At 44.3% G+C, this 27901-nt stretch overlaps 1 protein-coding gene across 3 annotated transcripts in view; it reads right to left on the bottom strand.

The window, feature by feature from the left end:
• The window catches only part of ZNF281 (zinc finger protein 281), a 136668-nt gene that overhangs the window by 81988 nt on the left and 26779 nt on the right, over positions 1 to 27901 (bottom strand). For 2 of the 3 annotated variants that reach the window (XM_069634082.1, XM_069634080.1), the window contains exon 2: positions 15063 to 15191. The exons of the other annotated variant lie outside the window; for it this stretch is intronic. In XM_069634082.1, the coding sequence (XP_069490183.1) occupies positions 15063 to 15191 (129 nt within the window). The remainder of the gene's footprint in view (positions 1 to 15062; positions 15192 to 27901) is intronic. 3 annotated transcript variants of the gene reach the window in all.

Raw genomic sequence — 27901 nt, 5'->3', positions numbered from 1 at the left:
CGGCGATCCCAGGCGAACGGCAGGGACCCCTACTCCATAAGCCACCTTGTGGCTTATAGCGATGCCCCCCCCCCCCCCCCCATGTGCCCCGGACCCCCTCCTGTTGCTCCGCTTCCCTGTTTCCCCTGCTTCCCCCTCCCTTCACCCGTGATTGGCTGACTGTCTGGCCTTCACTGACCCGACCTAGGCAGCCCTCTGCCTGGCAGCCCCTGCGGCTAAAGGCCCAAGGCAAGTATTCCTTTCTAGGGAAACCTCAACGCGTAATCTTGGCATTGGGAGTTCTTGGATCATGAAAAGGTCAATTTCTGGGAACCCCCAGTTTGAGAAGACGTATAGCACGTCCAGTGTTTAATTGCCATTCATGCCCCGAAGGTAGCATTTTACGTCTGAGAATGTAGTTCCCCTGGAAAATGTTGAGCCACTACAAACAACTGATATACTGCCCATTAAAGGAAAGAAAATATGTTTACACCTAGCACACCGTAGCAAATCTTAATTGGTAAAGGTAAGTTTGAAAAAAGGTTTTTTTGGAAGTCTAGGTGCGGGGGAGAAAGATAACAACCCTGGCATCTGGATGGTGGATAAAAATGCAAACAAAATAAGTTCCCAAGTAGGGAACTCCCGTCCCCTGCACACTGTATGGGGCTGTCTAGCCAAATTCCTAAGTAAAAGAGTAATACAATGTTCTGAATATTCACTAAAAATGACCTTCAGGCATGAGATTCATGAATACATTTTAAGCATCACATGATTCAATTGATAATGGCTTATTCAATCTTGTATACAGACAACACTTATAGCTTAAAATGTTAGATGAGTCCAGGATTTTATTTTCCAAAAGGGTGAACGCCCAACGCGTTTCGGGAAAATGTTCTCTTCAGGGGCTGTATTTATGCAAATTCAACTTTTCAATCTGGTAAAAACAAATTAAATAAGTCACCATACTTTTTTTGACAAAAAAATCATAAGATCATCAATATATTAGAAGAGGCATTCAGATCCATACAGTTTTCCAGTTTGACATTTGAAGATAAGTCCAAATTTTAAGTGAATCGAGGTAGTGTGCTCCCACAAAGCCCTTCCATGTGTGGCACATCTCATGGTGATCTCTCTAACTATGAGACCACTAACCATAATGGGTATATGAAGAACTTTATGATGTCACGCTTACCCTGTTCAAAAATACAAACCAATGCGAGAACTTTGAAAGAAAGTTGTCACCCGGGTGGGGGACTGTTCCCATCTTGAGAATTATTAGGATTTGTTGCGACTTCTGCTATTTGAAAAAAGGACGGTGAATTGCCCAATGAGTGAAACAAGTTAAAGAATCCTGTCTAAGGTAATCCACAGATGGAAAATACTCCTGTGCAGTTTAGTGCCAGATAATCATGGAAATTATCATTCGAAACACTAGTGTTGATCACATCGATGTATTGAATGGTTTACAGTGATAATTTCGACAACAAAAATGTCGAAAGTCAAAATGTCGAAAAAAAATGTCGACTTTTTTTTTCAATGCATTTTTTTTTAAATGGGGGGGTTCCCCTCCAACCCCCCTTTAATTTTTTTTTAATTTTTCCTTTTTTTAAACTCCCGAACCCCTAAAATAAATATATTATTAAAAAAACGAAAGTCGACTTTTTCTGACGTTTTTTTGTCGAAATTATGACCACCCACCGTATTGAATGAATATAATGAATGAATTTCACTGAATTATACAAAAAAAAGGATTGATTTTAACAGATTGCCTAAGCCCCTGAAGAAGAGAACATTTTCTCGAAACGCGTTGAGCATTCAACCTTTTGGAAAATAAAATCCTGGACTAATCTAACAATTAAGCTATAAGTGTCTGTATACAAGAATGAATAAGCCATCATCAATTGAATCATGTGATGCTTAAAATGTATTAATGAATCTCATGTCTGAAGGTCATTTTTAGTGAATATTCAGAACATCGTATTACTCTTTTACTTAAGAATTTGGCTAGACAGCCCCGTGCAGGGGACGGGAGTTCCCTAGTTGGGAAACTTATTTTGTTCGCATATACTGCCCATTGCCATGTTCTGGCCTAGTGGGACAGCGCTGGAAAATGTGTTCCCCTCATTTATGTAAAACATGGTTGTGGTGCGGTATGGTGAAGTAAGTGAGGACCCCACCCTGTCAGAGGAGTCTGTTGTGAGAGTGGCTTTGATCGCCGGTGTGTGGAAAGGTTGTCCCCTTTGCAGGTTTCTCTGTTCGACAACTGTAGGTTGCAAAACCACCACTAGATTGTCCCCACAACCCGCTTGCCTGTGACCATGGTCACTAACCATTGTTGCATTGGACGCACGCACAGCCTGGCAAGGGGCACTAGGCAGATGCAGGCAGTCCTCATTGCCAGCAGGCACATTGCCTTCCATACTGTTACCTGACGACTAGCTATCAGCTATGTAGAGAGGTGTTTGAAACCGTATGTTTTGGACCTCATCGGAGGGGTAGACTAGCCAGACGTCTGTTTTGATTAGTGCCCCTCGGAATTGCTTTACTTGGCTGTGCACTAGACTGGACTTTTTAGTTTATGGAGAAGCCCAACTGGAACAGCAGATTGTTTACTGTGTGTTTTGAAGGCACTTTATGGGAAATAGCCAGTAATTTGCTAGTCTATATATGGGTACACTGGAATAGACTGTCTTTGCAAGTGTGTGGCCACCACTGCTAGGACCTTTGTCAGCCCCCAGGGTATTCACAATGCCGAATTGGCAGCGCTTTACTCCCAACATTGAATTATGAAACATTGAAATATGAAATTATGCATCTTTAATGTCCAATGTTGCAATGTAATCCCCTATTTTGACTTCCTGCAATGTGTCATCCTGAATTTGAGGCTTGACATACACGTTTGCAGGACGCAGGTCCAGCACAGGGCGCATAGTTATATCTTACTTTGGAACGGGCAAGTACATTAAATAAATACCTTGATTTTGTTCCAAGAGGAGCACCAGCTCGATAGCTCTAAAAGAATTTGCATCTACTCCTGGAGAATGTCAAGGTGAGCAGAGGACATGAGTCCTATGCAAGGTGGGTGGTGGCGAGGTGTTCGAGAATCCCCTGGCCACTGCATCTAAACCCCAGCGGTGTGACGTGATTCCCTCCCAATGCTGGGTAAAGGGTTATGCGACCCCCGACTGGGGGTGCATGGGAGGTGTTAGGGAGAATTCTCAGAAATTTGCTAATTCCCAGAGACCCCCAGATCTTTTTGCTGACTTTAGGACTTTTAATTTCTAACCTGGAGAGAGAGAGACCTTTTTGCCACTCATGTATTTTTCTGTGATTTGGACTCCGACAAACCCCATAGGCATCTTTACATTGTGACACATAAGCATCTTCCATGCAGTGGCACAGGGAAGTCTCCAAGATTGCCCAAAAGTTTAAATAACTACTCGTTGTGAAACTGTTTCCAAGAGCAGTGAAGTGAACATTTTGTAACTTTCTAGACCCAGCACACTCCATCTTATAATAGGGTGCTTGAGGGGTTACTTTGTATCCGCTTGGTCTAGTTTCTCATGTAACATTTTTATGTTACCCTTTCTACAATTAAATGGCTGGTGGCAGTGGTTTACTTTTTCCTACCATTGCGTGTTTCTGCAATTGCAGCTGCAGTAAGACACCTGTGGGTGCCCATTTTGTCAAAATGTCCCAAGTCTTCTTTCGCCATTTCTTGTTGGAAAGGTCCTTCTTGAGATTTCCTCTGCACGGCAAACCAGGTTTGGTCCCTTTGTTAGTTTGGTCTTTGGCGGGATTCACTGGTGAAGCCCGCCTCCGGCTCCGGCATGTCTGGAGGGGCAGGAAGTGAGGAGGTGCCCGAAACGTCATGTGCTTAATCCCCTTGGTTACAGGAATGCACCCTAAAGATGATTGGCCGGTTGTCTGTCCTTGGAGGACAGCCACCCTACTGTTTGAGTGACTGCTAGGCTAAGTCAAAAGAAGAACCTACCATTTCAAAGGCCGCATTGGTTAATGCACGAACTGCTTTGGCCCACGTAATAGAAGTAAAGGAATTAATTCAATAACACGATCTGGAAATCATGTTACTAACAGAAACACGGTTTTCTGAGGGGAGCCAATCAATGTTTCATACATTGGTCCCAGATAACTATTCTATCCAGAATATTGATCGAATTCAGAGAAGAGGGGACATTGCAATTATTTATAACTCAGCAATGACCCTCTCCCACATGGTACAACTGGATTGGGGAGAGGAGACAAAAATGGGAGATTTTACCATTGGTATGTCAAATTTTACCTCTATAAAAGTGATGTTACGTTATAGGCCTCCAGGACCATTCAGTAGTTTTTTGGAATCAATGGACCTATACCGGACCACAATTGGGAATAAATATAAGAAACTCATCTGCCTTGGAGATTAGAATATCTGGCTGGATCGCTTAACCAATCAGGATGCAATGGCTCTGAGAGAAATTCTGGATAACCATGGATTGATAATGCTTACAACTGCGCCATCCCATAATAAGGGACACTGTTTTAATATGTTGGCAACTAGGGGACAAGTTGTTAACTTTAGAAAAACAAGCCCAATATTATGGTTAGACCACTATATCCAGTTGTTAACGCTCTCCACTAAGGAGCCACAAAAGGGTGGAGGGAGAGAAATGCCATTAACTTGGAGACGTGCTGTCATTGACCGAGGCAAAATTCCAAGGGGAGAAGTGCAGGACAAATTGAAGGGAATCGATTGCTCATTGACATGTGAGGAATTCTTTGATTAAAAAAAAAAGGAGATTTGGGAGGAAATCTAATAAATATGCACCCCTGAAACAAATGTTGGTTTGGTCCCAAACTTGTCCTGCTGCGAAAACAACTCTACAAGGCTAACGATACCTGAAGATATTCAAAGACCAATAATGTAGCCGATAGAGCAAAGGCAGTCTTAAAAACATAAAACTACCTTATTTCTAGCAAAACTGATTATTTACATAAAGAAATTAAGCAAGCTGGCAATCAAAGGCCATTTATGAGGTGGACTCAAGATTTAGTAAACCCGGCTTGCATAGATATCAATACAGCCGCATCCCAGGAGCAGGCAGATAAATTCAACACTTTCTTTAAAGAAAAGATAGTTACTATTTTAGAGAATATAGAACGAGGAAGCCCCCACTCCGCCCCCCAAGACATGAGAAAGAAATTGAGGAAGAACGAACAAGATAAAACAAAATAAGGAGAGCCTTTCAGTTCCACCTGGTGGACTAAAAGAAGATCTCTTGAGTCAATTAAAACCTACAAATGAACTTTGCTGTAGGATATCAACATATGCAGCTAAACGTTTAGTGAAAGAGCTTACACCATTCATTAGGACTTTGTGAGTAAGTCTTTACAAGACTCCCAAGTGCCCAAACCTTTTTAAAAGAACACTAATAAAGCCACTGCTAAAGAAATCCAACTTAGAACCAGAAATAATGAAGACCTATCGGCCAATGGCAAACCTGATGTGGCCAACAAAAATCTTGGAAAAGGTGGCTTGTTCCCAATTCCAAGCATTTGCAGATAAGCAAGAATTGTTGGACAATCTTGTGTCAGGATTCCGTCCGAAGCACGGCAGAGTCAGCTCTTCTAGCCGTACATTATGACTTGCTCAAGGCTGCGGATGAAGGAAGAACCGTATTGCTGATGCTGGACGTGTCCACGGCCTTTTATACTGTGAACCACCAGATAATGGCACAACGGATTGGAAAAGTGGGAAAAGCATCTAAGGAAGTGGTGAGATAGTTTGAATCATTTCTCAAAGATGGATCACAAAGGGTTATACTGGTTGGATTTCTCAGATGGTGGAGCTGGAATGTGGGGTTCTTCTCTATCCCCCTCATTTTCAATCTGTATTTTGCGCCCAGTTTTCAGAATATTTAAAAAGTATGGCTTGCCGTTTCATTCATATGCAGATGATACACAGCTATATATGGAACTCTAGGATAGTCAGGATGCCTTTGAAAGAATAAATCGATGCATGGAAGAACTTAAGAAGTGGATGACTGATAACCAGCTACAGTTAAATGCAGCAAAGACAGAAATTATACTGTTTGGTCCAAAGAGTAAAACATCACAGGAAAGACAATCCCCCCACCACCGATTCTAGGTGAACAATTGCAGTACACCAAAAAAGTTAAAAACCTAGGCTGCTGGTAGCAGGAGAATTTGGGGAGTGAGTCAGGTGGGAGCAAAGGTAAAAACAGTCCATTTTGCATTGTGCTCACTACGGAGTATATTACCCTATATTCCAATGGAGATGGGCGGCTGTGGTGGAGGCAATGACTAACCCCCACTTGGACTACTGCAACAGTTTGTTAGCGGGAATACCAAAAAAACTAAGACTTCAGAGAGCGCAGAATGCATCATTTAGAGTAAGCGGGAAACTTAGAAAACGGGATCATGTCTCATCAATGCGGAGATCCATCCACTGGTTGAGGGTGGAGGATAGAAGTTTAAGATGGCATGCCTAGTCTTTAAATGCTTGAAGGGGCTGGCAGCCGCGTACTTGGCTGATAAAATTACACCATATCATTCCAAAAGGAACTTACGTACAGAGGATAAATTGCCGATTTGTACTCCACAAACTAAATATGTATCAAGGAGATAGAAGTTTGAGCCTTTGGCCCCAAAGTCTGGAATAAACTCCCATTGGAGATCAGAACTTGTGAAACGTTGGACATCTTTATGAAGAAATTGAAAACTTTCCTGTTTAAATAGGAGGAGGAAAATGACTGAATTAGAACTCTATTGTTAGTTCGTCCTTTCTGTTGTTTAACACCGATCTTAGTTGTCATCTGCGCCCGAATACAGTTTATTCTGTCTGGTGCGGATTATAAATTCTTCAAAATCAAAAATCGAATGAATGGAAGAAACTTGCATTAAAGGCAAGGCTTTTGGCTTGGAAGGCAGAGTCAACCACTGGACGAAGGAATCCTAAGAACAACTTGGAAGAGACTCTTGCTGCAACTCCTGGACCGTTGGTTTGCCCGATGAAGCCCTGCTGCATTGCTGAAGCTCATAATTCGCCTCAATTAGAGAAGCCCTTCAACTGACAACTTCTTCCCTTGGGGTGGTGGGACCAATCAACCCCAAAGCAAACTAGTCTAGACAGTCTATCAGAACTGGTTGTACTTCCATTGCTGCTGCATAAAACAATTGCCAGGGAGAGGAACACCAGATCAAGTGCATCGTTTAAGTCAGACCCGAGCTACAGGAAGACCCTCCGTACTCCCACGAAGCAGGACTGACCCAAGTTTGAGCCACAACAGAGTGCTGGACCGCAGATGTGAGGAAAGTCCATAAAGGTACCAGAGAACCGCAGTGGTGCCGTTTGCAAGAGCTGAAACCGCAAAGTGCAGCTGATCTGAAGTTTGCCCATTGCTGCCGCCAACCTTCCATTCATAGTGCAGCAGTCCCCAGAAGTCCTCCCTCTTGTCCCCATGACGGAGGCCCAGGAACAACAGGATCTGCAGACCTACACAGGAACAGAAGCCAGCTGGAACCAGTTTTCTTCAAACCAAAGGTACTGCAAAACTAAGGGGACTTGCCTCTTGTTGTGTAGCCTTGCTAGCTCTCAGTTGAGACTTGTCTTGGTTGCCCTTGCAGAGTTGCTTGCAGCTTGTGCCCCTCACAAGCCTCCCACCTTGTGGCCCCACAGGGATTCATTTTCTGCAAATACTTCTAAAACATTGTGCAAGACTTTATCATCTACCTGCAAGAAGTACTTCAGCTCACCTAGACATTTGCTCAACTAACTTGGCTGTCCTGGCTCCCAGAAAGACTCTTACCTCTGACTTTGTGATTTGACTATTCCACAGGAAAGGGTTAATTTACTTTGCATTAGAGGGTTCAAAAAGTACTTACATGCTTATGAATATTTGCAAACCATTGTTTCCTTTCTCCCTCTTTTCCTTTTGACACTAATCTCAGTATCACTTTAAATGTACCAGTGATATATCTGTCCAAGTGTCCTAGTTATTTAAGTCATCTCAGGGTGTAGGAAGTGTGTGCCATCCCAAATAGCTATCTACTGATTTTTTGAACCTGAGCGTTCAGTTTTGAAGTATGTTACTGTGTTACATATATTTACTCCCCTCTAAAGAAGGCTTATTCCACCGACTGCCAAATTAATACATATAGTGTTTATTTGGATATTTGTCACTGTGAATCTGTGTGATAACCCTACAGCTCACATTGACCCCTCTTGAGATAAGCCTGGCTGCTCAGTCGCACTACCAACTTGTGTAGTACATGCTTATACCAAAGGTTGGGTTAACTACTGCCAAGAGGCCAAGGCTGGTGAAGTCTCCCAAAGGATACTGCATACAATCTTGCCTAACAGGAGGGAACGTGGATTGGCATGTAATTTGGCGGCAGGGGCTGCTGCACCTCTAGAGGCTGCAGCCCTGCCTCGTCCCTTTCAGACTGAGCGTGTGCGTTCTATAAGTAGGCACCAGCTGTGCTTACTCCGGCTTGGCCTTGTTTCCCCTCTCCCACCCCCACCCCCCGGTCCCGAGTCCTGCGCCCGAATGTTCGACGTGTGTTGAACGCTCCCCGGGGACTAAGGCTTATTGGAAATTTGACCATTGGACTGAATGGTCTCATGCTCAGTTTTGTGGGATATATTGACCCCCGCTATGCTATGCGGCATCACCTTGCCTGTTACGGAGAAAGAAACGGCAACAATGACGGCAAAACTCTTCTGCGCGTCAAAAACTGACACAAAATGTGTGCTTCAGCACACAGAGGGATGCATAACCCGCCACTCATGGTGCATGTGCGGTGGAATACAGCACATCCTGCAGAAACGGTGCCAGTGGGCTCCATAACCAGCAAACAGAGTGCAGAGAGAGAAGCAGCACTTTGCAAGTAAAGCCCCAATATGGGCCTACAAATGACATCTGCTTTGTTGCTAAAAACAAATGCCTATAACACTCAACAGTCACAATCTTGCCCGGTGCTAAAATTCATGCATCTAATGAAGTATTGTGAAACATACAAAGTCCTAATGTGAAGAGCAAAACATTCTTCAGACAAACTGGAATGTCTGAAAACTGACGGCCTATGCCGAAATCTAGTAACTGGGGATAACTGAATGACAGCTGTCAGATGAGTACTGATGAAACTTTTAAAGTGACCTAAAACTATAAAGTCTGCTGGATTAGCAAACATAAAAAGGATTGTTGCCAAAAAGGAAGAGATTGTAGTTGTGTTTTTAATCCCACAGATTGTAAGGCTAAGAAAGAAATGTATTTATGATTGATGCAACAAATTTGGTTTTTGTTGGATTTAAAAAGTTAATTAGCCTGGCTGAAGCTGCAAGAACTGGAAAAGCAGGTTTTTCTCTCAGATGGAGGGCCTTCCTCTCAGCAGAAACTCACAGGGAGGTGCTAATTGCTGGTTAGCCCAGACTCTTGTCTATAGAAAGAGAAGGAACAATGACTGAGCTTCAGCCCAGGAACCTGGAGGTGTGAAGGTGGTCGTAAATGCCTCCTGAAGTAACAAACAAGGAAGGGGATGCCCCTGGACTGCAGGGAGACAAAAAGGGCGGACCATCTGTTGCTAAACATGAACAAACAACGATTCTTAAGACTCATAACATGGCATATTTTTCACCCTTTTGGATGACAAATATACCAAGGACAGAGTTGTGAATCTAATTTTCAGCTGCACGTTTTAAGAGGCGGCAAACCGTGCGACATGTTCCGGACAGGAATAGCAATATATGTGGTGTTATGCGAAATGTATAAATGTTAGAATGTACACGCACATCCCCATGTTAAAAACACACATTTGTGGAAAGTTGCATAAAGTTTGGAAATTGTGTTCATAAGACAAAATTCTGTAGAAAGTTGAAACAAGATCCCACAGCTACAGGATTTTGAGCAACAGATGCTACATAAAATATGGCATCTCTATGTGATTTGTATAAAAGGTGACCAATGTAGAAATCTACATTCAGTATAAAATCCGATTTTCAGACCAGTGGCTAAAGGGAGGTTTCTAAAGATTGTAAAGCAAACCATAAAATCTGACATCATCCAGCCTGGATCCAATCACTCAAATTGAAAGGCGGAGATGAAGTTTGGTCCAATCCCAGCTCACAGGGGCAAGCTAAGCTGGCCCATACACCCACTTTGAGATGAGTTTAAAGGATGGAAACAGCTGACAACACATAGGGACACAGAGATCCACTCACTTTCCCGAATCCGGCAAAGCACTCTGATCCAGCATTCGCTCTGTGGTGTGAGAAGGCCTTTTGAACCAGTATCCTGAAATTCTCTGGCTCGGCACCACTAGGATTGCCTGAGGAACTCGCTATCCAGCGGATTAAAATACCCACAGACTAGGAGGGCAGATCCTGTGCAAACCAGTCAACTGGCCTAGCTGACCCAGTACCGTGCCTGATGTGCTGTCTTTCCTAGACCAGACCCAATCCAATGACCAGAGCCGACTGTCCCATTTAAAAACTTATCCTGTGAGTATTAATAGGAAGAAATGTGGCCCATGGTATCTTTGTATTGTTTTATCCCCATCTCAAAGCCATCATATCTTTCATTCAGAACCAGTATTGTTAGAACAATCTTTACACTGAAGAAGTCTAGTTTCCTCAGCAGGCGGGTTACACTGATCACGTAAGTAAGATTCCTCTGTGGTATTCGCTTTTTCAGTCATCCTCTAGTGTAAGCAAACACATTTGTCATTTTCAAAAGTGCATTTCTGATTTCCATTCTTGCGCTTATTTTTCAAAAACAACCTTTACTAAAACCTCCATAACCTTTTTATGATAGAAATGCAATTTCAACTCCTACTTGTACCTAACATCTGTAGCTATCCATAGAACCCAAAACCGCATTGCAACACAGTGTGATTCGCTAAATCGCACAAGGAACGTTTGCCGCGATTTTAAAAATCTGAAAGGTTAACACGTGTAAAATAGCTTTAATCTGCTTCCAACTTGGACTTTGAGATTTCAAATGTTTTCTTTGGACTAAATCATTGCTGGTGATTGTTTGCAACTGTTCAAAGCGGCTCCCATAGGAATCTACAACAATTTATTTTTGACCATATTTGGTATTTTTGCCCAGTCCGTTCTAAGGATAAATTAAAAGCCATTCTGACAGCTGAAAAGTGAATTCTGTTTTTTTTCTCGTGTTTGAAGGGGGAAAGCGGGACTGATATTCTGTTTGATTTGTGCTATTCCTGAATACCTGCTCTCTCCTCACATACATGTAATTGCCTATTGGGGGGTTGAGGGGTGTTTTAGGGGGAACCTCTAACCATAGTGACATCTGTCCAAACCAAAGTATTTTCTGTGCTGCATTTGTTTTGCTTATTACTTATTCCTAGTGTATTAAAGATATTATTCAGTGTTCTGTCACCCCATTGGTGATTGTGTATCTATTAAAATCTACTGTGATTAAATGTTCAATACATAAATATTTACCTTTGCAAACTAGCCTGATTCCTGGTTCAGTGTGACCAGGGGTGTTTCAGGAGAAGGGTGTGATACGAGTGGTAGATCGTTCAGAATATTGAACTTATAGACAAAATAAATAAGGGTTTCAGTTGTGCACTACATGCTGGGCTTTGACTTGTGTGTGTGCCGGATTGAAATCAGAGTTTCCAGCTGGTCAACAGCTTTGCCAAAGAGGAACCCCTCCTCGATGGGCATGTTAATCAGGGCCGCCTATGTCTCTGCCTTAAATCATCAGTCTCCAAGCCAGGAATGTCTTAAGAAGGGTAAACTCTGCAATGACTCTTCCAGAGTACATTCTTCAGGATATCTTGGGAGACTTGCTTTCCCACAGAGGCGAGCTTCAGATGGGATTGTGTTGGTACCGAGTCCAGATGTTGTGAAACCTCATCCCACTGCGTGCTGCTGTAGCTCGCAAACAAGGTGGTATTGTTTGCAATCCTGGTAAGGTGCACAGCGGAGGTTGTGACACATTTTCCCAAGCGTGTACAATCTTTTGCACTCCTTGTTGGGAGGGTAGAGACACCAGCGCTCTTCATGTAGCGGTCAGCACCAGGGAGTATGGCAGGACGTGGCACCTGTTGTAAAGGGGATTTGAGAGGCCCTGAAAAAATGTTCTACCCGTGGGTTGACTGCCCTAGTAAGGGAGGGAGGTGGTGGTGGAGACCCTCTTAATGGACTCCAGAAGAGGAATGGTTTGGCTCACAAGTTTCTTCACATTGGGAATATCCTCAACAAAGTCTGTATTCATCAGTGTTTAAGCCAAAGTGCTGAGCAGCTTTCTTTAGCAGCTTGTTGTAGAGAGGCTGATCTGCAATGGGAGACGAGTGACCACCCTCCACTTCCAAAGGGTCAACAGGGTCGACAAAGATTAGGAATCGGTCGCCCTGGTCCTGCAAGTATTTCTAGTCACCATCCTGGCCGGGGTCGTCTTGATCATCTATCCAGATGTCCTGGTAACCACTGAGTGCCTCCATTAAGAGGAACTGTGATGGCTCTCCGGTTGGCAGGGCTGGGCAGAGAGAGGGGGTGTCACTGGTACTATAGGAGGAGCAGGAGGCTTCTCAATAGGTGTTGCCGGACTCAGCAGTTTACCCATAAAGTCCACGAAGAATGAGATCTTGCCCATAGTGTTCTCAAACTGTGATCGAGTCCAGGGTGTGGAAGACAGAAAGGAGCCACAGTGGTAACCTTTGTTACAGGAGGGGCTTCTTTCTGACAAGGGGCACAGAGTATGTCCTTTGGACTCTCCCTAGGGACCTTACTGTGGAGTGCAGACTCCAGGTGAGGATTCTTCTGCATATTCTTCAGTGGTCCGAGAGGCTTGTTTATGGTTAGCACAGTGCGTCTAATGATCGAGAGCGATTTTAGCTTTTTCTACGGCTGTTTCTGCATTTCTGCCTCAGCTGCCGAGCAGTGTTAATGCACACCCTTCGAGAGTGAAAATGATCACCATGTAGTTAACGCTTCAACGGAACCAAAGCTGGAGCAGTTGACGTGATGTTGGTAGGCTTCCCTTCACCTTTCTGCAACCACCACACCCTTTGGGCCAAGGGATGGCGCACCCAGCTCCATCTACCACTCTGCGGAATCACTACTTACCACCCCTACATATCATCGTAATTAAATCCCTGCAGGGTTGCAGCCAGCCCTACAGATAAGGGGTATAATTGGCTACTTTTACTCCCTAGAAATTGGCAAATACTCCCACAAAAATAAAACAGTACAAATACACAACCAAAAACAGGAAACGCATGTTGAACCGTGTGCCCACAGCTCCAAGGATATGTTTTTACCAGTAGTGCACGTAGTACCAAAGAAACTATGTGCCCGATTGTAAGAAGTAAATCTGCATCTTTTAAGATATGAAAAAGTTGCAAAGAAATGACTACAAAACAAATGTTACAGTTACATCATTTTACACTATTATAAAATACTCCCATTCGGAATTGGACTGCTTTTACTCGCTAAAAATCATTTTACTCGCAACTTTAAAAAAAATAGGGAGTTAAATACTCCCACATCCAAATCTTATGGTTGCAGCATCATTCGCAAAGCATAGTTTAACAGCTGCATCGCCAATTGATTAGTGGTCTGTGGGGGAGAGGGAGAATTTCTTTTTGGCCTCTGGCTGTGTGCACAGTGAGGAGTTTGAGGGAGACAATGAGACACACAACCCCCCCCCCCCCCCATTTCCTGAAATGGGGTTTGCCCAATAGAACATTCCGAGTAGTACAATCCGCACAGGATTGGAGCAAGATAAAAGGGATGTATATGGGTGTATCTCAGCCTGCCAACAAACATACTAAGGAAGTTATAATGGGTGCCAGAGTACTCCTATTTGAAGCAGCCCCCTTCTCTAAACCGAAGGTACTTGCCTCGCATAACCTTTAACATGTACTGTGTTATTAGGACATCACCACCGTGCTTAATCAACTCGTACTTACACAAAGAATGGGGTCCGCTGAAGGAAAATGGTACCGAATATTTAAAAAAGGGTTAATGTAGTTGCAATAGAGCAAAGAGACAGGGCCATTTTATTTCACACCACATACCTTTCAAGCCATGTCCCTGCAAGAGTCTGGAAGATATGCAGAACAAGTTTTGGGGGAGATTTTCAACGCCTCAAAGAATGGAATTCAACTGAATGCCATGTGTTCGTTCCCCTTAGTTTTGCAGCACAGAAAGTAGAATATTCTGTACATCTTCCATGGCTGTCGCACAGAGACTGCGAGAATGCAGGTGCTGTAAAATAAGAGTGATGCCTTTACCCTTGCAAATATAGTAATTAAATATTTTTATCACCTCCCATTTCTTCTGCAATATGGGTTGAATCCTTTCGGTTTTAGCTCATATCTGTGCCCATTTAACCTTTTTATCTTGTGTAATGCCGCACAAATACAGAATCTAAATAGAGAGCATGTTCAGGTTCCTGCATATCGAAATGGACGGCTCTGCAATCTCCACACAGGAGTTGCCCAGCTTCTTTATGCTGGCACTCACCACCTTTAGGAAAAAAGTTGGCAGGGCTCCCTCCCTCCAAATATTAGATTTTCCTTTAAAATCATTCACACTCTTCCCATTGGAAGAGGCTCATGCACACTGCCCCTCAGGTGTATAGACCACAGGACTGGGGTTCCTCACCATTAATACTCGCACCATAGCTATGTAGTTTGTCCAGTCCTCTGCCAATCAATCTCAAATGGTAAACAGCATCCTTCAGTAACCACCTTCACAACTCCTCCCATCAACAGTCTAAACGTTGCCTCATTCCTGGGAAATTTTAAAGGTCCTCCATGCAGCTGTGTGCAGTCCGACAATCTAAAGTCCACTTTGAAACTTATCCGACAGGAACATTTGAATAGACCAATGCAAGTAATCCTAATTTGACAATACTACAGTACAACACATTCCTATTCTCTACAAACTGACCCCACTCTTTTGCATATTTAGTACCCACCATAGTGAAGGTCGTTCTTAATTAAACAAACCAAAAAAGGGACATGAAAGCCTTATACAAATAAAATAATCAATATTTATGAAAAAAGAGCATGAAGATTCTGACCTTTGAAGAATTGCTTTGCTTCCGCTTGGCTTTTACTTCCTGAGAGTCAGAGTTTGACCTTCGTACTTTTTTTACTGAAGTGCCCAGCTTCAGATCAGCGACGTAATTTCTTTCAGTCCTGCTAAATAACTGTAGAAAGATATATTTAAGTGCTTCACAAAACCAAAGTGGTGTTTAAATCATGACAATTCCATGGGCACGGATGAATACATTAATTCGAGGTTTAGCAGCAGACTCGAACGTATGGTGATCTGCAGGCAGGTCTTAAAATTACTAGTAAATTGTGAATACAGGTCACCACCTGGGGAAGGGGGTACTCCCCCAGATTAAATATGCACAAACTACTTAGGCATGCAGCCTTCACTATCAGAGCTCTGGCATTGCCACTTACTAAACAATTTAGTTAAAACACTAGATTACCCACTACTCCCCCCACATCTCCCCCCCCCCCCCCCCCCCCAAGAAATTTGCTTTGAAAGGTACCGGGGCGGCGGGGGGGGGGGGGGGGGAGAGAAGAGGACGCACCAATAGCAGGAAATCACTAATGAACACAAGACTGCCACCTTTTCATGATTTCACCATGGGCGAATCTTGCCGTAGCACACAATCTTGATGCAAATATCAAGATTTTAAAAAGCATACTCACAGTATACTAAACACGTGTGTAAACCTTTCGGCATAACTCATGTACCATGAGCTGCATAGTTATAATTGTGGGTAATATTCAGTAAGCATACATGGTAGTTATTTATAAAGACGTGTGGTCTGTCTCGCTCTTAAAGGGGATGGTTTCCCCGAAACGCGTTGTGCATCTTTGGTTACACCAGAACATCAAGCAATAAAGAATGTTGGAAGATATAAAATGACCATGAGTGTTTACCTTTTGAATTATTTACTATTTCATTGATTAAAATATTTAGCGTTTTTTTTTTAATCAGCAACAAGGTGTGCAGGGGGCGGGAGTGTCCATAAATTGAACAACATTTTTTGTATTTTATAACTGCTTTGTGCCAGGCCCGGTATTCCAACCCTGCAACCAAATAATTATTGAACTCTTAATTATCTGTTATGGAAATATATTTGTAGGTGTGCACTGTTGATGGCCATTTGATTTGGACCATGGTAATTCCCTCAGAACTATTTCTCAACTAGTAAATCCATACATAAGGCACAATTAACCTTCAAATAGTTTAGTGAACTAAAGGGAATTATATTATGTAGATCCAACGGACATTTTAAATAACTGTTTTTCCAAAGGGACCGCTGTCACAGCGTTGCAATTAGAAATAATATATATATATATAATTATCCACCTCAGCAAAAATGAGGGTCCAAGCCATTCCACTATGATGGAAGACAGCCCGATTTTGTTTTCCAAGCCAGACAGCACAAGTTAGGTTGACATGCAACACTGGAAACAATATTCATAGTGGCTGTTAAAAAGTGAATGCAATGACACCACAGCAACACAGACTCTTAATCCGCATACTCTATAGACCATTTTGTAATGGTGCCAGATTAGCAAAAACCTTGGGGTCTGCAACATACAAAGTATAATGGTTTCAAAACAAAATTCGAAATTGAGGGGGGAGCACGGAGCCATTTTGCTCCTGCTTGTAGCCTAGAAGAGCCTGGTTAGCTTGACAACAGCTACCAGGAGCTATTTTTGGCTCCCAATGACAACTGATGCCGAACAAGCACACCTATGTGAATTTAACTATGCATTTGGGGTAATCTATCAACAAACGTGTTGCCACATGAGATTTAAAAGAGAACAGGTCAAATAATGGACAAAATATGTTGTATGCGGAAATTTGATTTGCGCAACAGTATGTACTAGCTGCTTCCCCAGTGGTAGATCCTGATCACTGGTTGATGAATACCCAAGAGCTGCTTTTAGATCTAATCTGAATTTCAAGTTCTTAATGTTGCAATTTGTTTAGGCAACAACGGTATGCAAGCGATAAATTACAATAAATATCTATTCTTGGATTCTGAAAGAAACTCTCTATTTGGACACACAACAATTTAAATATGATTGTGCCCTGCACGTTTTTGGTACATATTGCCAGAGTACATTCAAGTGCAGGATTTGGCCACCCTAACTTTCTTTGGCAACCAACTCTTAGACGCCCTGTCCCACTGTGAAGCACCCTCCAAAATGATCCAAATGCACACGATTTAAACAAGATGTTATAGAACGAAGTGCATTGAAGGATGCAACACAGGTTCTGGGCCAACAATCCCATACGTTAAATCAGCACTGAACATTAAATGACAATCACGACATTTACAGCCCTGGAAGTAACTTAACTACAGAGGGGATTTCTGCTTCCGTCAGTAAAGTAAATAGGTCTCTGGGGTGTAGCCATTGAGAAGCATGTGGTGTTGCTCTAAAGAAACAGTTGTAATAATCAGATCTTGCCTTCAATTCTCTTTTCCCAGGTAACACCAGAGGGCAAAGAAAAAAATAAAAGCATTGTACAGTTTGCAAGTATTAAGCATTTCAGATAGGAAGAATACAAATACCAACAAGACACTCACGCAGTGTCCAAACCCACACAGCTATCTGATATCGAATTTGGATATAGCAATCAGTGTAGTGGACTACTACACTAAAAATTGGGTTAACATCCCTGCAATTCGGTTTTTTGCGGCAATAAAAAAGGCATTCATGGCAATTTTAGAAGTCCATGGCTCTCCCCACTTACCTTGATGGGAATAATTGAAAGCACTTATTTAGAGATGCCGCATAAAAACACAACCCCAGCACGCAAACACACTCGCTCAGGTATCGAAATGGGGAATCATGGAGCAGGAGCTGGAAAGTAGCTACTTCATCGGGATTTTTCTCTTAACAAGAATTACTAATTGTGGCCCAGGATCTATTAAGTTAGAACTTTGGTTACCCCCCAAAACTTTGGTAGGCACCCAAAGATACACATGTCTTGAACCCCTCTTTGGATTGATGTCTTGCACTCCATTGCTGCCTTTCTGCTGAATCCTCGGCCATGTTGCTTTACACGTTTTCACTTAAATTTGTTGATTTCGCCCCACTCCACATTTTATATTTCTTTTCTGTCAGTTCTTCCATCTCATTATGTCTTTACCCATCTTTACGGCTAGGAGCGGGTCAAGAGCCAGCTACTACATTAGAGGTGACCCCCCACTAATATAGGAGTAAATTGCACAGTGGGGCTGGCAGTGAGGCACCCAAGGGTGCTAGGCTTTGGAGTTTGAATTGGAGGCTTCATCTGGACTTTGTGTCGTTGCCGAATCCCCTCCAGTGCGCTTGCGTGACCCCGGGAGTGGTTCCAATATGGGTCCCCACCTAACCAGGGGGGCCCAACATGCTGCTGGAGGACGATGGACTGGGCTGCCCCAGGACTGAGGTGACCAGTGAAGAGAGGAAGGGGAAACTAGAGAGGGGGGCACTGCCAGGTCTCTTGGCCCTTCAAGCAGTATAGTAGGGTACACAAGGCAGCCACGCAAGGGGAGGCAACCCCGCAGTCAGAACTGGGACAATGTAAAGGATACTTTAAAGGAAATAAAGTCCTTCAGGGGGGGATATCCAAGCATCCATCTCGGACCCGAGGCAGGATGGAGGTGCAGGAGGAAAAGTTTAAAGGGATGGAGAACAATCACACCAATGCCAACCTATTCTAAATTAAGTAGGAGGCTAGGATGACCAACGTGGAGCTGTGGGATGAAGACTTTCGATTAAAGTTGGATGACCTCGAAAATAGGAGGAATATTTTCAGGTTGGTCTTCAAGAGCATAAAGACACACCAGCCCCACCAATGACATCCAGAAAAAAGGTAGAAGGGATTGTGAACTCTTGTTTGCGGAGGGTATGGTGAGAAGCAAAGGTCTGAGGCTGGTGATAGTAAAGTTCCTCTGGTATAGTAACAAGGCTGAGGTACTGGAGAGGGCCCAAGGCTTCGGGAAAAAACAACTGGACGGGGGACACCATACAGATATACCAGGACCTATCTAATCCAACCCTGCCCGACATAGGGACTTCGATATGGACAAACGTACCCATTTGCCATGGCTGAAGTTAATGCAGTTGACTACTGGGCGACCATCGGGCCAGAGACACAGCAGGTGCTGAAACACCTTTAGAGCTAGAAAAGATGTGCGACCAGCAGTCGGATGAAGTGGGCATGCCTACCCATGGCGATAATGAAAAGGGACTGATGCAACACAGGAATAGCTAGAGGGAAGTACCACCAGAGGCTGAACACCCCTTCGCCGGTGAAGACACAAATTGTTGAGTTGAGCCTTTTGTCTGGTCTACGGTGGTGTGTTATGTTGGGGTCAAGGGCATTCCAGCTTGATGGAAGAGGTGGGGCAAGGCATGGTCGCATTATTGCACGAGTTGTATGTGTGTGACAGTGCAAGGGTAGGGGCGAGTTCTGCCTGGTGGCCCTTTTCCGAATGGGTGTCTCAGCTTGCAGTGGGTGGTCCAGGGGGGGTGGGGGGGGGGGGGGGGGGGGTTTGGTGGTTGAGTGAAACGGTTGCTTATTGTCTTTGTGAGGTGGGACGTCTTCTTGCTGTACATGGCAGGGGTTGGGGCAGCTCCAATACTAGGAGATTTTTAACATGTGGGCCAATATCGAGGAACGTTGGTTACAGGCAATGCGGAAATTGGCAATCTCTTTGCAGCATTTTATGAGCAGCTGTATTATGAGCCAAGTGAGGAGGGTATCCAGGGGGAGTGGGGCTGGCATATTTGAGTTTGGAGAGGTATTTGTGATGTTCATGGATCTTTTTCTGCAGGAGCTCGATTTTTGTTTATAAGGGTAGTTTGAACACTGGTACACCAGGCTTTGTCTTCGACAATCTCTTGTGAGTCGGTGGCTGGGGTGGATAATCCTTTGTAGGAGAGCCCTTTTGCTTCAGAAGTGGCATTAGTGATTCTGTCATTGTGGAGATTCGGCTGTGATCATGGCTTTCTTGTATTGAGTGGCCAGGGATTTGTAGGTGGATAGTGTAGGTTCCTGTGGAGAACCTAGCCATTTGTTCCAGGCTTTTCTTTTTATGGTACGTAATTCTTTGTTCTGCAGCGAACCACACGTTGGAATGTTTTATTTGCTTTTTCTGGTCTGTAGTGGAGAAATGGTGTCAATCGCTGCTTTCAGCGTATTGTTGTAGATATCCCCCAGATGGTAATGGGTGGGCTGTAGAGTATGAATGGGTGTGGTGATGAGTCGGGTATGGGAGTACCGCAAGTGGAGCTGTTAATGCCTTGACAGAGGGCCAGCGTGGGGTGAAGTAGTAGGGTTGGCAGGCTATACTCAAAAATGCAGGCAAAGTCTGGGCAAGTGCAGTTTCAAGACAGTAGGACTGTGGCAGGGGGCCAACGCAGGGTACCATAGCAAAGGTTAGCTAGAGTTACCCTCTAGATGTAGGCAAAGAGCAGGCAAGGTAACCATTACATTTAAGTGTACGTGGAACATAATCAGGGCAAATGCACTTCCTAACAGTGGGTTTGTGGCAGCGGGCCAGTGAGGTAAGTAGCAAAGGTTAGCGAGCTACACTTTAAATGCAGGCAAGGTAAACAATATTATGTCACAAGAAAAATCGGCAAACAATCCACAGAAACTCAAAACATTGGGAAAAAAAAATAAAACATCCTGCAAGAATGCCATCCGGACAAAAGCACTTAGTGACCACAGACCCCAGTGCAAGGGATTTCCCAAAGGAAGTGCGGGTGGGTGGCACAGTGAGCAGGTACCTGGGACCGGAAGTCCGAGGGTAGTCCAGGTGCCGGTGCAGAGAGCGAGAAGATCAGCAGGGGGGAGGCACAAGCATAGGGGAAGGTCTTGACGTGCTTCCAGAACTGGAGATGGTTCTCCCCAAATTTCAGAGCGGCAGGGAGGCTGTTCCAGAGGGAGGTCCCAGCCGAAGACCGATCTACCCACCCAGCTCGTTTCTTTGAAAAACAACCGATCTTGAGGGAGTTAGAGGAACGAAGAGCTCGAGAGGGGAGGCATTTACAGAGGGACAGCTGAAGGTATTTTAGACCCAGGCCCCAGAAAGCATTGCGGACAATGCAGAGTTTTGAATTTTATTCTTGCATCCACTGGGAGCCAGTGGAGAGATTTCAGGGCTGGAGAGATAGGATCCCAGGGCTTGAGGCCAAGGAAAAGTCTTGCAGTCCTGTTCTGGATGAGTTGCAAAGACTAGAGGCAGGTAGATTTAGAAAGAGGTTACAATAGTCCAACCTACAGATAACCAAGGCTCGGAGACAGTGAGCTTCTTCGGGAAGGAGAGGAAAGGAAGAGTACCTCCGAGGAGGTGCAGTGGGATGTTTGACTACAGAGACATCAGAAATGTGGGCAGAGAAGGAAAGTGTGGAAACGGATGACCCCGAGGTTCTTAGCTTTGCAGGTGAGGGTAGGAGGAGGGCCAAGGGAGGCTCGCCAGAGAGTGAGGGGAAAGGAGGGTGAAGATGTGCCGATGAGGAGGATATCGGTCTTGCTGGCATTCAGGCAAAGAGAGTTGGTGGCACAGCAATCCTGAATGGCAGATGGGCGAGGAGAGGAGGTGGCCGAGGGGAGCCTCAAAAGGAGTGGAGTGCCTTTATAGCACTGGAAATTGAAGCAGAAAATGGCAATGCGGCGTACAAGTTGCCAGGTATTGGTTGAAGAGCCAGGGCGAGAGGTTAGACCCCTGGGGGAACACCGCAGGTAGAAAGGGAGATAGAAGAAAGGAAGGACCCAAGTTGGACCTGGGAGGGTCGATCAGAGGGGAAAGAGGTCAGCCAGGCCAGAGCCTGATCAGGGATACCCAGGTCGTCACAGCGACAGTTGAGCAGGATGTTATGGTTGACCGTGTCGAAGGCAGAAGAGAGTAGGACGAGGACAGAAGGAAGGTTAAAATTAAGGTTGGAGACCAGATCTTCACAGATGTTCAAGAGAGCAGTTTGTGCTTCTGGCAGCTCTAAAGCCAGACTGATGGTCGTGGAGACAGCCAACAATCAGAATGAAGGTTAAGCTGTGAGAAGGCAAGCTTTTATAGGAGTTTGCCCAGAAAAGTAGTAATGGAAATTGGGCGATAGCTAGCCGGGCAAGAAGGATCAGCTGTGGGTTTAAGGGAATGCACAAGAGTGCTTCAGAGGGCAGGGAAAGGCTCCTGAGGCAAAGGAGAGGTTGTGGAAATCGGCAAGGGACAGAGCGAGGGTAATACAACCACAAATGCCAGACCACAGATGAAATGCACACAGCAAAACTCACCTGCCTAGAACCAAAGAAACCTTTGCCACATTGACCAAGGACACCTACCTTGCAGGTTGCCCAAGGGGCACCTGCACCGACAGACATCTTCAAAGGATTCCTCAAGCACAGAAGCCTGGTGACATTTCCAGAAACTAATGAATCCATCAATCAAAAGAGGATTAGTACTGGCCACTTTAAAATCGGCATACATCAAAAATGATTTAAAAAAAAGGAATCAAAGCGCAGAAGACCCGAGCAAATGCTGAGCGATATCCAACCTGCCCTACCCAGCAAAGATCCCAAAGAACCATGTATGCAAGATCCTACTTAAATACGTCGAAACAAACTGAATACTTAACCGGTAACAAGTTGGCTTCAGACCAATGAGGGGGCACTCCTATCGACATGGGACAACCTGAAAATAAACGCAGCCAACACACAATCGGCCCTCGTACTACTGGACAAATCAGCGGCATTCGACAATTAGCCACGCAACTCTAGCAAAAAGACTGATGGAATGTGGAATACAGGAATTCGCACTAAAGTGGCTTACCTCATTCCTAACCAACCAAACAAACCTACCTGCCACTGTTCACCTCAAACACCAAAAATAGGGGGCGGTGCTGTGCAGGGACGAAAATGGCTGTCCGAGTGTAGAGCTCTGCACTACACAATATCCCCGACGATAAGATGCTGCGGATTCAGGGACCATAGAACAGAGATGATTGAAGCAAATGAGCACCGGAACATCAATGCCCTTGTCGGATTGATGCTGAAGATGCTCAGCACCTCAGAATATGAATAGGCACAGCCAACGGTCTCGTGCGCAGCAGCCGGTAACCGGACGCGCGCCAAAAAGAGGCAGCTCAGCCGGGGAGGAGCTGTGAACCGCCCGTAAGGCTGAACACCGTGGGACGAATGCACCAAGGTGTACACAGACTGTGCGACTCTACGGGGGTTCCCTGGGTCGTGGGGAAACACTTCCCCATTCCACTCGACAACTCGGATAACCTCCGGTAGACAGTCAAAGGGAGACAGCGGTCCCAGGCGGACCCGAGGGGATCCAGGTACGTGGCCGTTTCCCCCTTCCACAAAACCCCCACTAAACGGTGTGGATATATGCTCAGTACTATTCACAAGGTCACATGGAAAGAACACTGATGTAGACCCTGTGGCCAGAACGATAAAGGCTTGGTCGAGAATATTCAAAAGGGTTTGAGTAACCGACCCATATAACAGCACATCCCCTCTCTGGCATCTCCCCCTTGTATGGCCGAACACTGGGATCCAACGGACGTCAGGGACATGTTACCCAATGGCTCATTTATGATGCTAGAAGAGGTCCAGGCCAAGGTGGGACATGAACCCATAAAAGCACTGCAATACCACCAGATGACATTATACAACCAAATGGGATTACATGTGGCACAGCTACGTTGCACTAAACAGCACAGTCCCATACCCCTATGACCAACATGAAAGCGATATGGGAAAGGGGTCTAGTTACGGCACTAGACGATACAATCTGTTACTGCCAACTCGTAAACACAAGTCTCCCTCAATGCGAATTTGAGACTAATACAATTTGAAGTCCTGGAATACCTCTACTTCACTCCTAAAAAAAAAAAATAAAAAAAAGGCAAAATTCAGTCAAAATATATCAGCCAGATGTCCAAAGTGCCAGGCATCAGAGGCTGACCCATTTCATATGCACTGGACCTGTCCACCCATCCTCCAGTTCTGGGAAAAGGTGGCAGACACCCTTGGTGACATACTAGACCTCCCCATTCCCCCCTACCCCATTGAAATATCTGCTGGGCGATATTGGAAGGGTACCTATTAAGGTGAGAAGATTTAATCTAGCCGGTTTAATTGCAAAACGTAACATTCTAAGAAATTGGAAGGCTAGGACTGCCCCTACCGCACCGACATGGTTTAGAGACTTGACCTATATCAGTGAGTGTGAAGAAGGACTTGTTACGCTAGTCTCGCCAACAAAAAGACCCAAAGACATTTGGACCCCATTCCGTGTATACTTAGCTGAATGTTAGGGAGAATTCTCAAAAATGTGCCAATTCCCTTCTACCTTAGAGACCCACCGCTTTTTTGCTGGACTTAAATTTCTAACCTGGAGAGAGTGAGCCCTTTTTTTCAGTCTCATGCATTTTTATTGCAATTTTGACCTTGTGTTTCTAGGCACCATCTTTACATTGTGACACACAGAACTTCAGCGCAGTGGCACAAGTCTTACATTTCCCAAAGGTTTAAATACCTTCTCTTGGATAAACTACCATTTCCAAGTTCAGTGAAGTGAAATTGACTTTACTTACAATTGTAACTTTCTAGACCAAGCACACCATCTTACCATAGGGTGCGGGAGGGGTTACTTAGTATCCCCCTTGCCTAGTTTCTCATGTAACCTTTTTAGGTTACCCTTTCTACAATTAATGGCTGGGGCAGTGGTTTATTTTTACTACCATAGTGTGTTTTACCGTGGACTGCATTTGCAGCTGTAGTAAAGCACCTACGGGTGCCCATTTTGTCAAAATGGCCCTGGTCTTTTTTTGCCAGTTCTTGTTGGAAAGGTCCTTATTGACATTTACTCTGCGCGCCAAACCAGGTTTGGTCCCTTTGTTCATTTTATCTTTGACGGGATTCATGAGTGAAGCTCGCCTCTGGCTCCAGTATGTCTGGCAGGAAGTGAAGGAGGTGCCCAAAACGCCCTGTATTTAATCCCCTTTATTACCAGAATGTACCCAAAGGTAATTGGCAGTCTGGCTATCCGGTAAGGACGGCCACCCTGCTGTGTGATTGACAGCTAGGCTGGAATGAATGGGAGAAACCTGCATAAAAAGGCAAGGCTTTTTGGCTTGGAAGGCAGAGGCGGCCACTGAGTGAAGGAACCCGAAGAAGAACTTGGAAGAGACACCTGCTGCAAGGACTTCTCCACTTGAGTTGGTGGGACCAATCAACTCCAAAGTAAGCCCGTCTGGACATCCTCTCGGAGCTGGCTGTACTTCCACTGCTGGAACCGAAGTGCCAGGGATAGGAGCACCCGATTGTCTGCATTGCTTTTAAGTCAGACCCAGAGCGCCAGGAAGATCCTCCGGACTTCCCTGAAGCAGGACTGACCAAGCCTGAGCCACTTCAACAGAGTGCTTGACCCTAGATGCGAGGAAAGTCCAGAGTGGTATAAAAAGAAAGAGGCACTGCCACCTGTACCAATGCCATATTGAAGTCACTGATTATGTCATCACTGATTTCAATCCTGAATGGAAGATGTTGTCCAATCCATACGACATTCACCAACATCAGTGAGCATGCAGCTTTAACTTGGTCAATTGATACACAAAATTGACAAGCACATCCAGAAAACTGGATATAACCTCTAACATACAGGGGAATATACTATACTGGTGTTCAAAAAACAAAAAAAGATGACAAAGGCTTTTTTATTACAAGATTACAAATCTATTGCCAGCGTCCTGAGACAGACATGGGACTACTCGGGATGTTTTAGAATAATATTTCCTCAAAACGCCTTCACACATAATTACAATAGAACCAAGCATAAAGCACCCTTTGATTCCAAAATAGATTAAAAGAAGCAGGTATTACGAAGGGACCAGGCTGCTATTTGAGTGAACGATGTGTTAAATTCAAATGAAAAACAAAGCCATACCAAAACAGTATAAAAATGGGACGAAGCAGCATTAAAGGGCCACTAGCAATTCAAACTGGCTAAAACGGATGGAGTGGGTGGAACAGCTGATGCGGATGCAATGGCAACGCGGACAAACTGATGAAAACAGCTGGTACAGGTGGAAGTGTGGATAAAGTGCAAATAGTGCGGATGATACGGATGGTGCGGATAGAGAACACCTGTTCACCATGAAGTCTCTTGTCCCCACTGTCCTGCTCACGTCCCCGGTCTCAAACAGGCACTTGTACTGATATCCACTATATCACACCACTATGCTTACTCTGATCTATACACCATCATTCAACTTGAACACAGCTATACCATGATAAATTCGGTATGACATCCTAGAAACATTCAATACACTTCTAAGATCGCCCTTTGGCGGAGATAGATTACTTGTTTGTTATCTGGGAAGGAACCAGTACAGAATAGCTGGACTTTGTTACAGTTCTTAACATCAATGATCTTAATCTACAATTCACTGAGAACCAAAGCAAGACTGCTATCGCATACTTGGATATTCTTGTTACTTTGGCTCATGGTGAATTGATCACCAGTCTGTACAGAAAACGAGTTCCAATATCCCACTCCAAGAGCAACCAGCCCACAGCCCTTAAATGCAGTATCCCTCATGGAGAGTTCATTCGCATTCGCAGAAACTGTTCTAAGATTGAAACTTCGACTGCGAATGTGCCCTCATGGCAAATAAATTTAAGCAACGTGGATACCCCAAGTATTGGAGAGGGCTTTTCAGCAAGCCAGAGACGCAGATCGCTCCCTACTACTAGTAACAGACACTTCGGAACATATTACCACAGACACCAGCGAGACATGGCTCATTTTGACCTATGGAGGAGGCTCTCAATATTTGACAAGTCATGCAACGACATTGGCATATCCTTAAATCAGATGAACTTAAATACCATTTTGGGTGATCGCATTAACATTACTTTTCGCAGATCCAACTCATTTAAGGATACTCTAGTTCCAGGTTTTATGAGGCCGATTGATAATGCATCGACCAATGCATGGTTGAACACCAAACCATCGGGCTTCTATAAGTTTTCTAAAATGTAATGCCTGTACTTACGCTGTCAATAAGACATGTTACACACGTCCTATTTTGGGCAACAATATTAAGATCTCGTCCAGAATAACTTGTGACACTGATCATGTGGTTTATGTTTTGAATTGTCCTTGCAACATGGGATATGTGGGCAGTACGAAAGGTAAATTGAGACTGAGAATGCTTCAACACATTAGAGCCAACTATCCGATGGCTCTGCATTTTCAATCCAAACATAGCAGTAAGCTGGAGGGCTTTTCCTTCTTTGGCATTCGAACAGTGCCCAAACCACCCAGAGGTGGCAACCGGGGGCTATTGTTGAGACAATTAAAAACAAAGTCCATTTTGGACCTTGAGACCAAAAAACCGAGGGGTCACAACCTTGATGAAGAGCTGTATACTTCTGTACCTAATAGTATATATTTTTTGAATTTCTCCTTATATTTTTGGCACCTTTTTCCACTCCGATGACCCTCCTATTGTCAGACATGTTAACTTGGCCCCAGCCACCAGTTATATTTCTTTTTCTTCTGCTGTATATCACTGGTTGTTTTCTTACAAGATTATGAAGCTCAACTTGTTTATGTTTGTTTTTAGCATGATTACTAGGAGGGTTTTTCTTAAATATTTATCATGAGCATTTTTACACAATGTTTTTAGGAGTTATGCTTTTTTTTACTCTATCCCCTCGCCTCACCCGCCTTTTATTTGTTGGTTGTTGATATTTCATACCTTGTAGATACAGTTTCTGACCTTCAGGTTAGACAGCTATGGTACATCTTTATCTCTGTCCATCGAGTCTAATTTATCTATTGACATGATTAAGCTAATGAAGATCATATGCAGC

This window comes from Ambystoma mexicanum, chromosome 13, assembly GCF_040938575.1.
Source record: "Ambystoma mexicanum isolate Mex_15411 chromosome 13, UKY_AmexF1_1, whole genome shotgun sequence".
In the NCBI taxonomy this organism is placed as follows: domain Eukaryota; kingdom Metazoa; phylum Chordata; class Amphibia; order Caudata; family Ambystomatidae; genus Ambystoma; species Ambystoma mexicanum.
Note: the sequence above shows the minus strand (reverse complement) of the source record. Positions and strands in the feature narration are given on the sequence as shown.